This window comes from Arvicola amphibius, chromosome 6 (genome assembly GCF_903992535.2).
Source record: "Arvicola amphibius chromosome 6, mArvAmp1.2, whole genome shotgun sequence".
Taxonomy (NCBI): Eukaryota; Metazoa; Chordata; class Mammalia; order Rodentia; family Cricetidae; genus Arvicola; species Arvicola amphibius.
The window spans coordinates 97,016,914-97,030,569 of record NC_052052.2 but is presented as its reverse complement, the minus strand read 5'-3'; the positions used below and the strand labels follow the sequence as shown (position 1 = coordinate 97,030,569).

The window sequence follows — 13,656 nt, the reverse complement described above, 5'->3', positions numbered from 1 at the left end:
GAGATCCGCCTGCCTCTGCCTCCCGAGTGCTGGGATTAAAGGCGTGCGCCACCACCGCCCGGCTTGTTTGTGAGCATTTAAAGGATGACTTGGTCACACTGAGTGTCCCTCATTTCTAAACACACTTTATCCACAATACAGATTTCTGCCTTTCCCTAGTGTTCATTTCTTTGGACCCTATCCCACCTTCTCCATTGGGGCATCTGCCAGCCTTAGAGCCTTGCCTTAGAAAGGCTCACAATAGCAAAAACCAGACAAGAAAAAAGAAGGAAAAAAACTCTCTACATTTCTACAGAGTGAGCCATGAAACAGACTTTGTGTTTGGAGCTGGCTACCCACAATTCTCTGTGCCAACGCACTCTGTAAAAATGTTTGGTTTGGTCATGGAGATAATCTGCTCAGCTCTTTCAGTTCAAGAAAAGTAAAACACTTGTAGTGAACTAGGAAGAGAGATGCCCCAATAATTGCACACCTTTTGATCTCTAGAGCTTACAGACTCAGCAAAGACCACAGCTGTTGAGCAGAGGATAAAGTGATGTTTACTAATTACCACAAAATATAATGTGTCTGCCTGTTCTTGTCAGAATGGACTTTTAAATGGGTTTCTCTTGCATTTGTTTAGAAGGCTTCTTTGGAAATTTCTTGTAGTGTATAATTTTCTAAATAAGTATAGAATAGACATTTTATAATAGTTTAAATGCCAGGCAGTCATTTAAAGAGACCCTGCTATTGATTCCACTTAAATCCTTCCCTCCCATCCTTGTGAAAGAGAAAAATACTGATTGGAACCATGGTGGCCAAGGTAAATGGAGTCAGTGCCTCCGGCCTGAGTTTGCTGGGCCGCATTCTGGACTGATGCCCCTCAGTCCAGAGTCTGATTGCTGTTGTCTTGAGAGATAGTTCCACATTGTTCCACTTTTTGTGTTTTGTTTGTTTTTGTGCTTGAGAAAGAGACAGAAGCAATATTGGGAGAAAGTAGCTAAGAAATAGGATATGCAAGTGGGTGAAGTATAAGCAAGAAATATAAATAAAACTGTTTATTTGAGACTTGGATGAAGCAAGTACACAAAAGATACAGCCAGTCACTAAAAGTCCTAATGGTCATGTCTGAATCTATCCACATGGGAATCCAGGCATCTCCACGACTTAGCTTCTGTCTCCTGTCTGGAGTCAGCATGAGCTCTCCCACTGGGATCTCAGGCAGTACGCAGAAGCAAGTCCTGTGTCCTGAACTACCCTCTCCAGTCAATTACACAATACTGAATTTAAAACAAAAATTCAAATAAAAAAGAATGCTAAGTGCATGATTATCAGAATACATAGCAGATTCCTATTGGCCAAACATTTATCAACTTTTTCAATGCATATAGGAATTTTGGACAAAGAAATAATATTTGGCTATGAATGGTGTTGCTATAAAAATACTGTAGATTATGCAGATTATATAGATTACAGATTACTTAGATTATCACTGATGCATAACTACAATCCTAGTCATCTAGAGGCTGAGACAGGAATATCCTGAGTTCAATTAGTCCACTCATGAAGGCTCAACCCTCATGACCTGATTGCTTCCTAGAGTTCCACCTTCATGCCATTACTTTGGGAGGAGTTAACCTTTGATGATTGGAGCATATACAGCCTGAAGATGCTAGGAATGATGTTCTAGTACACAGCAGTGAGTGGCTGTGGTCCGGGTGGGTACTCTGAGAGTAGAAATGTGCTACAATTTTGCGTTATTTCTGTCATCACCGTTACACTAGCAATAGGGTCCTGTAATTCCGAGTACCATCCTGTTTCCTATTCATGGCCAAGTTATCCTTTCACGTAATATCTTCAAGGTCGTATTTTAGGAATTATTACTTACTTTATGGAACTTTTATAGGTTTATCACTTTATCTGTTTAGAAGACAACAAAGCTATTCCATATATTTTGTTTTATATACAACTCTGACTTCATATTCTGAAAGTTCAGTAGTTTTAGCATGATAAGATTTCAAAGTTTATTTTAAAACATTTACCCCTTTATTAGGACTGGTGATGTAAATCTGTAATCCCAGCTACCCGTAAGGCTGAGGTGAGGTTGGCAGATCACAAGTTCAAGGCTAGCTTTATATATTCAAGCTACATAGTACATTCAAGTCCAACCTCATGAGACCGTGTCTTAAGGTAAAATATAAAAAGAGGATTGAAGCTATAGTCAACAGTGTCATTCCTGTTTAGAATGTTTGAGATCCTAGGTTCACTTCACAGTAATACAAATATAGGAAAACACACACACACACACACACACACACACACACACACACTGCTTAATTCTATTATGTAAGCACAGATACACTTGCATTTACAGATATGTAACTAAAACTTAATCCTGATGAGACTCTAAACTGGTGTCTGTAGTGATGTAACCATCCCCTACGCAGTCCTATGTAGAGATGTAGAGTATCTGCTGAATATTTGATTCCTCTAAAAGAAAGAAATCTATTTGATTTCTCCAGAAGTAACTAAAGTATGGCTAGTACTATGGGAAATACATGAAACATTTAATCAAAATAGGAATTCACATCACATGCCTTGTTAGTAACTCATTTCTGAGATCCATAGGCAAGTAAACATGGTGTGTGTATGTATAAATATTCATACATGTTATATACATAGGTATGTAGCATATGTGTGACATGCACCATGTGTATATTTATACCTATGCTATGTATACATATGTGTGTATATATATATAAATAAATAGAATTGTTGTGTAACAATGGTGAAGGCAGTTTTAAAGCCATTATACCTTGTTAAGGGGTCAGACTTCTAACTCAATTCCTATGTTATGATTTTCCTTATATTCTAGCATGGCAGAACTAGCTTACAAAGAGCTTAGAAATCAATTACCTGGACTTTACAGGAGCTTGCGCCAAAGCCCACCACAATTGTTTACTCCACTCACCTAAGATGAGCCAATTCTTAGATGAGCCAAGGATTAGGCCATCTGTCTCTTTTTCAACTCCTACCTGTCTTTCCCCTGCCTGAACCCCACCTTCCTATTCCATGGAGAAAGTGACATTCTGTCACTGAACCCACAGTGTTTGTATGTGCATTCTCCACCTTCTTGCCTTTGTCTATCATGGAATTCATTGTTTCTGTCTAAGCCCGTGCAGCTACCTAAGCACGGCTGTGTACCAACAATTCTTTCTTCATTTTTGCATGGCGTCATATTTTTATTGGCATCCACTGAAAGAGAAATACCAAACTGTGACATTCCAATTCTTTTCCTTTCACCAGGTCAGCAACTTGGAATTTTTTAAAAATATTTATTCATTTATTTTATGTGTTTGGCTTGTACCATGTGTGTGCCTGGTGTCAGTAGAGGTCAGAAGAAGGCACTGGATCCTCTGGGACCTCGGTTACAGATGGTTATGAGCCACCATATGGGCCTGGACACCAAACCCCAGTTAATCTGCAAGAACTGGTGCTCTTAACCCCTAAGCCATGGTTCTCCAGCCCCTAAACTCCTCTTGCTGATCATCCTATCTAGTGGGAATCAGGTTATAGTTTTATTTAAATTTATTAAAAGGTAGCAAATTGGGAGTAGTTCATATTTAAGACAAACCCATTATAACCATTAAAAGAGAAACTATAAATTTCATCTTATGCTGTTTGATGCTCCTAATGAAAATGTATGCTTTGCTATTTAACATAATGTAATACATCTTTGTAAGACTAAATAAAGAAGTCCATACATAAAAATCTACATAATTGTACTAATCATGATTGGAAAGTTTTAATCTTCAGAGAATTCCCTTTGGCCTCTGAATAGCATTGTGCAACTGGCATGCTTTAGTAAAATTCAAATAAACATTATATTGTACTTATTTAAACTATCAGTTTCAATATGATGACCTCATTAAGTCTGGGAAGAAGGCTGGAGCTCGTATCATGGGTCTATGATGATCTATTCATCCTACTCCATGACCAGGGTGTTGATAACATAATTATCTTCTACTTAGGATAATTGTTATGATAATTGCTCTCTGACAGTGAAGCCCCGTGACTGCAGGAGGCTGTGAGGACATGAGAGCTGCTCCCACTGGAAGCCTCAAGCTCCTCTCTGACAGGCTTCCGCAGAACTTTTGTAGAGCTAGTGGAGCATCTGTTAGAGACCAAAAATAAAAAATAAAAATAAAAATAAAATAAAATAAAAAAGTCTTATGGCCAGAGCTATCCAAGACCATCCTCTAGGGCCTGCCATGCTAGCTTTCTGTGTACGCATCCTTCAGGGCCTGACTCTCCACAGACTGTATGACTAGGATGAGGGGTAGAGAGCTGGAGTGAGCAGGAACATCTAAAGGCAGACCATTGGAGCTGTGTTAGGAGATATTTCTGGAACCCTTTTGGGTCTCTAGGCCAAATAGGCTAATGTTAGAGTGAAGGACCGGAGAGTGTGGTGACACCAGGTGGCTTGGATCTTTAGCAGCAAGTCCAGTAACTGCGTTGCTCACCTTAGAACGAAGTGTATTCATCTCCAGAGGACGTTCATGATGAAAGCCACAAACCGATGAACACTGTGTAAGGAATCAGAATTGAGGCAAATGGATGGACCTCAGAGGACTATGGGACTCTGTGGAGGTTGCTGGGCCAAGGCATGTAGGGGCTGCCACAACAAAGGTACACAGAAAAACAGCCTTGAGAAAAAATTAATAAACTTGCAAAGTAAAGCTATCATGTTCCCAAAATAACTTTCAGGCTATTAAAAACGGTTAGAGTTAACCCTTTCTAGTTGATACTTCATCCTGAGGAATTTTTCATGGCTTTCTGCGCATTTGTTTTTCCAGAGTGGAGGTAGTTATATCCTTCCTCACAGTCTCCTGAAGTAACTGTGGTACTTTTTAGACGCTATGAAGCCACAGTATTTTAATATTTCAATTCTTATTGCGTGAAATACTGCTTTATATCTTGAGAAAAAAGAGGTAAAAAAGAAAGATATTCAGATAAATGAAAATCATTATTTACCATTGCTACTGACATACTACTCGGCCTCGAGTTGGTACGAGCAAAACAATCAGAAAGTGTGTGATGTTCCTCATGAACAATGGCAGCGTTCCCTTGGGAGCCTGATCGGCTACTATGAGAATCAGTTACTCGTGCTTTTTTTTTTTTTCTTTTTTGGGGGGGAGGTACCTGTCAACTTTTTAACACTGTAAAATATAATTTTCAGGTCTTCAGAATTCCATACAAACCATGCAACCAGCCTGGAACTGCCATGCAGCTAAATTTACTAAAAGAACTTGGACTTGGGGGGGGCGCAAGGTCGGGTTTGAGTGGCCACTCCGTTGCTCACAACCTGGGGCAGTTTGGGTTGTGGTGTGTTCTCTTTCTATGAAGTGGGTCTTGCTCTTTAGCCCAGGCATTTGAATGTGCTCTCACCCTGCCCGAGCCTTCCAAGTGCTGGGGATATCTATGCATGCCACCACGCCAGACTTCTGGGAAAGCTTCTGGAGCCGATTTCCCCATCTAGGATAAACAGCCGTTGGTGACTTAGTGCTCTGTACACCTGCCAGGTGCCACATTCCCGGTCTCGCTTTTATACTTTACCGTAAACTAGGTCAGATACAAGGTGGAGAGCCACTGAGAAGAAAAGAATAGGAGCTTTTAACATTTGCATCATGGGTTGGTTCTTATCTCCTTAAGTACTGGAAACAGGCTGAAGACAGGGTAACTAAGGCATGGCTTTTATGTTCTTAAAGCACCTCCACTTCATTACCTGGAGGGGGAGGTGCTCCTCTCTTGTGAAGTAGTGTTTATTGCCTGGGCAACCTGTTTAAGTTCACTTCACGAGGTAATCTATAGTCAGCCTTTAATTCTGTGTGTCCAGGCAACAGAGCACGGACAAGTTACTAGTCAACCTTAGGCAATGTAGCATGTGCCCACATGGCATCTTGGTACAGGGTTGCAAGAAGCAAAACTGGGCTGAATGATCCACGGTTACCTCGGGTGCCTTGTGCCTTACAGCTAAAAAGCAAGTTAGAAAGGGATGCGGGACTAGCACAGCGGAGCCCTGGGAGGGGTCTGAGGATGTTGTCCTTGGAGCCGTAACAGAGTTCAGTGACACTGGGATGACCACGTTGATTCGCAGGTGTCCTGATGATGACCCTGAATAAACATGGATGTAACTATAATTAATTCTACAACAACCAGCCCCAGAGTTCCCGCTATTGATGTCGGAACAGGACTGTGGGCTAGCCCTGTGTCTATGCTGTCTATTCTCCCTGCCACCTTACCTTAAGCCCTGACGGAGCTTTTCTAGTAAACTTGGAAGGCCCATGAGTCTGAAGCTGGGAGCAAAGCAGTTTGAGCTCAGTCTCAGAGCTCATCCTGACTATTGGTCTAGAAGGCTGACCTAGCTTTGCTGCCCCCAAGGTCTAGATCATCTCTCGGGTCCCACTGTGTCCCAGATTTTTGTCTATAACTAGTCTATAACCACGCTCTTACCTTCTACAAGGCCAAGGTGTGTCTGATTCTGTTTGATCTTGCCCCCAGGACAGAGGAAACCTGGGAAGGCGGAATAGCCACTGGCCTCAGAATATGCATGCCATAAATACCGGCCTCCTCCATTTATCCCTCTTCTGAATATGCATGTATTGCCAGTGAGAACAGATATTTACCTGTGCATTTTCAGAAGCACCCAACAGTGAAGGGTGGCTAAATTAATCAGTGAACTCGAGGAGGGAAAAAGGGTAGGATAAAAAGGTCATTGCTTTCACAGTTCCCTGCAGCCATGAATAATGGTTGCTAAGACTGGAGCATATATTCTCTAGTTATTTTTCCATTCCAAATATTATACCATTGGGAATCAATCATTAGTGATAATTGAAGGGAATGTTCAGGGTAGGGAGGCAGTTTCTATGTTTTGTGATTTTTTTTTTCCACCCAAACCAAATTAGGAATTGTGCGTGTGTCCTGGTTTCCGGTTGTTGTCTGCTGAAGTGTTCCCTTCATCTCTCTTCACTTTTCTTACTTCAGCGCTTGCACCGAGAACAATAGCTTTTTGTTTTCTAGTTCAGATGTGGGTGGGTGTGGCTGAGGGCCATCACATTCACTGAGAACCCTAACAAGTTGCTTTGTGATGAGGAACCAGTGAGGAGGACAGGATTCCACCAGCTTTGGAGTGTGTCTTTGTAATTGAGCGGGAGAAGGGAAGGCCACCTTTATTTCTTTTCTTTCTGTTTTTCCTCCCATCCCTCTTTAGACAAAACCTGTTGCATTTGCAGTTCGGACCAACGTCAGGTACAGCGCAGCCCAGGAGGATGACGTCCCGGTGCCAGGCATGGCCATCTCCTTCGAGGCAAAGGATTTTCTGCATGTTAAGGAAGTAAGGAAAACTTTCAGCTTCTTTGGGTGTGAAGGTGATGTCACCTTCGACGCTCACTGCCTTCTTACTGCTGTGAGAATGCATCCTGTCTAGCTGCGGCTGTCTAAAATACTGCTAAATCAGCGGCTCACAGCCTTTTCTGGTATAAATAAACTTAATGAGGAAGGAGGCAGAGGCTCCTGGCAAGAGCCAGAGCCCCTCTGGGCTTTGTGCCCTAGAAATTAGGAACTGTTTTGTTAGATAATCCATTTTTATGTGTGACCTGCACTTTATCTTTAAATGATTAACCTTGATTAACTATGCGTGATTTTCCATGATGTACGAACTTGGAGCTATGCTAAGGAGGAGGGTTTATTGTTTCGTTTTTTTCTGAGACAAGGTTTCACTCTGTGGCCCAGGACTTTCTATGAGGTCCAGGCTCTGAAACTCACTATATACAGGCTGACCTCAAACTTGCTATAATCCTCCTTCTATCGCTGCTCCACCTCATTCACCTGAGAGCTAGAACTGTCGTTATGAGTCACCATGCCTGCCTCCTGGGAGAAGGTTTTGTGGCTTTCTGCAGAGGAGCATAATTTCTGCAGTGGAAAGGGAATGGCGGGAATCAGACAGAACACATGAGACAAGAAGCTGATGCCAAGGAACTTCCTCTTCCCCTAAGCTGACAATGACGGTCCGAACATTGGAAAAATTCACCTTTAATTAAGTTGTATTAGGTGTTCACATGTCACGTACTTATTCTGTGGGATAGCACGGTGACAGTAATTCTTCCTAGATGACAGTCTGTGTGCACACAAGCTTTTTATTTTGATTTTTTAATTTACAGTTGGAGGATTCACAGGGAGCTTATGAAAATTAACTGACAAGTGAACTAAGGAGCGAGAGGGAAGGAAATGCTGACTGCCCATTAGGAGAGCTCACAGCATCAAAACACATAAATACACACGTTCAGAAAGGGCATGAACCACTCTACAACAAAAAGTTGACTAACACAGGGGCTTTCTTGATGCCAATACTTTGAGAAGAACCATTTTTTATTAAGGAGAGAAAAAGCAGGAGCAGTCTTTGAGATGTTTGAGAATAGATTTAATCGAGGAAAATAAAATTAGATTGTGAAGATTCAAGATAAACACTTTACCTGCAAGAGATAAATTGTCAGTACAACATGAGAAAAAAAACATGTGTGAACACAGTACTATATGGTTATAAAACTGCACAGAAGTACATTTTGCTGGTACAAAATATTTCAGGTATACTTAATATCTCTCTCAATATTAATACTTTCAGTTAATCCCATATTATAAGGGAAAGGGCTCCATAAGGCTTCTGAGCTCCTGTCTTTTGCTAGGTATGGACAATAACCTTGGAAGCTTAGCACAGATTCAGCCTGGTCCTAAAGACAGCACTGGGAAGGGGAACACAAGGGAATGCAAAGCCTTCATTGAACTGCTGGCTGAGAGCACCAAGAATACCTCACTCTTCTGAGCTCAGCCCATAAAGCCAAGGGGCTTCTTGAATTTTCATATTCGATGCACGCTTCTAACTGCCATGTTTCTCTCTGCTGAAAAAGGTTATAGAAGAAATCAATTCAGATCTTTCCGTGTACTAATTCATTCTAATACTTTTGATTTTGTGTGCAGAAATTTAATAATGACTGGTGGATAGGACGACTGGTCAAAGAAGGCTGTGAAATTGGATTTATTCCAAGCCCGGTCAAGCTAGAAAACATGAGGCTACAGCATGAACAGAGAGCCAAGCAAGGGAAATTCTACTCCAGGTATGAGGAAAACACGAGCTGTTTATGAATAAATGCAGACAATGCCCTCTCTTCTGCCCTGTTACTTGCTAAGAGCTGCGATCCTTATTATGCGTCAAGCAGATGCTGATACAGTTCATGGACAGCCCTTTAAAAACACTCCATCCCTGCTTCTGATCTCTAGCCCACTTGAGAGAGAATCCGATTATGATCATTAATAAAAGCAGCTGAGGTCACAGAGCATTAAGGTTTGCCTTCAGCACGGAGGAGACCCTGAAGTCCTAGTCATTTGCTGAACATACTCAGGAACGTAGCAGCCACAGTGAAGTCCCAGTGTCTGTCTGTAGCCGTCCTAGGTGACTGGGAGATTCTTTAGGGATATCAGTCTCGGACATCACTGGGCAACAACAGCTTCTGTGGTCTGTTTCATTTTCACCCGTCAGATCCAATTTTCAGTTCTTCCAGCTGTTGAGCGTGTAAAAAGACACTATGCATAAAGCACATTAAAATTGCCTTTGCGAATAGCGGTTAGCTGAGTTATATAATAGGCCAGGCCTATTACTCTGACTGCAGCTTCATGGGAGGCTTAAGCTTCCCTTCCCTTCACTAAGATACTCCTTAGGCGGGCTTCTCATCCCTGTGCTGAATTTCATATTGAAGCCTGTATAGCCAAGCTGGAGAACACGGTATGGTTCTTCCCACATGGATGGATGGAGGGGGATAAAGAAGACTTTACCTTCATGTAGATAACTGAGCTTCTGTTCTCACTCCTTTACATCTTGCTCATTTATACAATGATGTCATAAACTACGTTGTTAGTGATTATATTTTAATGTTAGCAGTATTTTTCACCGACTGTCAACAGCGGAGTGAAATAGAATATACCCAATCTAATTAAGACCAACATCTGATCACTGTTACACTCCCAATAGCCCTCAATTTATTCTAGTGATCTGGTTAGTTTTTCTTCTAACTGTATACTCTGCCTCTGCTGATTTGATTTTACTGTATCTCTTTAACAACCTTTTTCTAGTTATGAGTAAGTACTTCTACTCACCTCTGAAAGTGTTTACATTTGCCTCTTAACAATTAAGATATTTTGTGAGGACATAAAGAGTTGTGTTTTTTTGTTGTTGTTTTGTTTTTTTCAAGACAGGGTTTTTCTGTGTAGACCAGACTGTCCTCAAACTCACAGAGATACGCCTGCCTCTGCCTACCAAGTGCTGCGATTAAAGGTGTGCGCCACCATGCCAGTGTCAGACTCAGAGTTTATATATATATATATATATAATATATAATATAATATAATATAATAATATACAATATATTGTATATAATACATATTTCAGAATATTGAAATTTGTATATATATGTACACATATACTTATTCATATACTTATCTGTGTTATATATACACATACATATGCATATATGTACAGATATTCAAAGATTTCAAAGTCTGACAAAAATTAGGGGCTGGAGAGCTGGCTCTGTGGTTAAGAGTAATGGTTGTAGTTAGAGTAATGGTTGCTCTTCCAGAGTACCCAGGCTCAGTTTCTACCACCCACATGGAGTCTAACAACCATCTGTATCTCTAGTTCCTGGGGATCAGATGCCCTCTTCTGGCCTCCAAGGACATTGCATACAGATGGTATATTTACATATGTGTAGACATTATTATTCACAAATAATAATGAAAAAGTTTAAAAAGGCTAACAAACATCAAAGGCAGTGATACTGGCACACGGTTCAAGACTTTGGCCTGTGGATGGCATTCAAGAACCCATCTGCCTCTGAACCATTTAGGGGTTAGCAGCATCTTTCTAAAAGTAGAGCAAACTCATGTTTGAACTAAGGTGGGACTTAGGATTGGGGGAAATAAAACCAAAGGTAAAAGGCACAGCAAGGAAGTGCTTGGTCTTAACCATCAGCATCCTTGTGGAATTGCCAAAAATGATGATGCTGTAAGTTCTACTTTTTATGAGCTGTATACACATCTGCATGTCCTTATTGAATGTGCAGAAGTATTTAAACTCTTAGCAACATAGAGTAAAATGCTTGGGATTGGCTTTGTGTATTAAAATGCTAGAAGACTAGAATCAATGATATGCCAAATGAGGGCATATCATTTTCCTGCATGCCAGTAGTTAGTTTTGTCAGCAGTGCCCCTTGAGGCACAGCCATGGTCCACAGTTATTTTTAGCAGGACCTGGTCCATCCATGTTAAGAAGCACTTATCTTGCCTAATTCCATGGCATTCTTATTCTGTCGGCACGTTTCTGGGATCTTCGTGTGTTAAGAGTTGACACACGTTTATATGTACTGGTGAGCCGTACATTATACTAGCAACTCCAAAGTTCCTAAGACTTAAGCATATGCTCCATCTCATCAGAATCTGGTAATTCTTTAATTTTAATTTACAGAATCGTGTAATTTATATTCTTTACTTTTAAAATTATCACACAAGATATCAGATGTCATTATGACATTTTCTTACAAGTATGTTTTAGTAGATACCCCTTTGCCCAGTTCATAAGTGTTGAATAAAATCTTCACACTGCAACAAAGTTGAATCCTTCTTGTTAGTCTTGTTCTGAAAATGTTCACTATCAATTTCTAGTTAATTCATACTACAATCTGTATTTAAGTTTCTTCTTTTGTCTTAAAGATTGATAAATTGAGGTATTGCTATGATTTTCATTTACAGATTGCCATGCAAGGTATAATTTTAATCTTAAGATACTAAAAATAATCAATCTAAGCCAAAGGAACTGGTGTTAGCCTTGAGGTCTTACACCTTGCCTACAAATCCTCTAAATGTATAGGCAAAGGAAATCTCTACTGTCTACCCATCTGTCATCTGGGCATGAAACTAGAGGGCTGTAGAAATGATCCAACTCTTTTCCCAGGGACTTTAAAAAATTAAACTCTGGGGGCTGAAGAGGTGGCTCAGAGGTTAAGAGCAGTGACTGCTCTTCAAAAGATCCTGAGTTCAGTTTCTAGCAACCACATAGTGGCTCACAACCATCTGTAATAAGATCTGGTGTCCTCTTCTAACATACAGGAAAACATGCAGGCAGAACATTGTATATATAATAAATAAATAAATCTTTAAAAAAGCTATTAAACACTGAACTTCAAAACAGAGACTATCATAAAACTGTTTCAAGGACTCCAAGAATCTCCATTGGGAAATGACTGTTTGTTTCCTTGTTAGAAATACACATTTTTGGTTCAATTAAAAACTCAATAAATTAGAACATTTATTGAGCAATACAATGTTTTAGCATATAAAACAATTGTTAAGTTTAATCTGAGTTTTTGTTTTACTTCAGTAAATCAGGAGGAAATTCTTCATCCAGTCTGGGTGACATAGTACCTAGTTCCAGGAAATCGACACCTCCATCATCTGGTAAGTAGGAGATCAGTGCCGACCACTGCCTATGCCTTTAGTGCTTCCCCAGACTCCATTAGTTATGTGAATTTCAAACCTGCAAATGTGACAGTGTATCAGGAAGAAAAAGGTCCCCATGAAATTAGGGACAGAATGGGCAGGGTTTCCTTTTTTTTCTTGGTATTGAAAATCAAGCAAGGAATTAGCCTGTGTTGCTCTAAGTTATTACAGAAGTGACAGCTGTAATCTAATTGCATACCTTAGTCCTACTATGACATGTTAACAAGGGAAGAAAAGTTTTATGTGAGCTAGAATTTAAATTTCAGTTTATTTTATTGTATTTTGTCTGATAAATCTGTCATTGCAAAGCTGAAGTTCTTCTATAAATACTTCCTGAAAGTTGAAATCTTTTATCAAGTAAACATTTAGCAAAATGTCTAAGTGAGCCAAATCTGAGCACAAAAAGAAATGTCAGTTTAGGATCTATACTGGCTGGAAAAACTCACAGCAATTTAAAGGCACTGAAAATTAAGTTAGTCTGCTCAGAGTAGACACTGAAGGCCTTGCAGTGTTAATCAGGGCATGTCTACCACAGTGGAAGAGGAGTCAGGAATCCCTGTAGGCCTCTACTCCTGCCTTTGTTCAAATGTGAGGTTACAGGGATTCCTCTCTAGCCATTACAGATACCCTAACTATCAAAAAGTCTGTCTCTGAAGACTCGTAGGGGCTCTAACATGGAAGCAAGTTACATCAGGTAAAGCCCTGCTGGAGACAAAGTTCTTCCATGCTCCCTAATAACACAACCTCAATTTGTGTTAATGCAATGCTGAAAAGCACCTGTGTACTGGAGAACAAGTAAGTCAGCCTGAACGTAAAATAATATTTAATTTTGGAGTCACATGTTATCATTACTAAAACCCAACATTGAGATTGACCTGGAAATAAAACCAAACGTAAGATGTACTATCAGAATATTTAGAACTTAGGCTCTGTGATGAGTTTCATATCAATAGCTCAATGGATGTAAAGGGAATCGTCAGAAAATCCTAGAGAAAATTTCCAAGTCAACTTCCAAGCACAACTAACCATTTCATAGCAAATGTAGACTAGCCTCCAAGTGTAACTTTCATTTGT

The 13,656-nt window shown here is 40.2% G+C and overlaps 1 protein-coding gene across 10 annotated transcripts in view; it reads left to right on the top strand.

The window, feature by feature from the left end:
• Cacnb2 (calcium voltage-gated channel auxiliary subunit beta 2) overlaps nucleotides 1-13,656 on the top strand; it is a 351,316-nt gene that overhangs the window by 316,483 nt on the left and 21,177 nt on the right. For all 10 annotated transcript variants that reach the window (XM_038332732.1, XM_038332735.1, XM_038332729.1 and 7 more), the window contains 3 exons: nucleotides 7,250-7,372; nucleotides 9,013-9,149; nucleotides 12,464-12,540. In XM_038332732.1, the coding sequence (XP_038188660.1) occupies nucleotides 7,250-7,372; nucleotides 9,013-9,149; nucleotides 12,464-12,540 (337 nt within the window). The remainder of the gene's footprint in view (nucleotides 1-7,249; nucleotides 7,373-9,012; nucleotides 9,150-12,463; nucleotides 12,541-13,656) is intronic.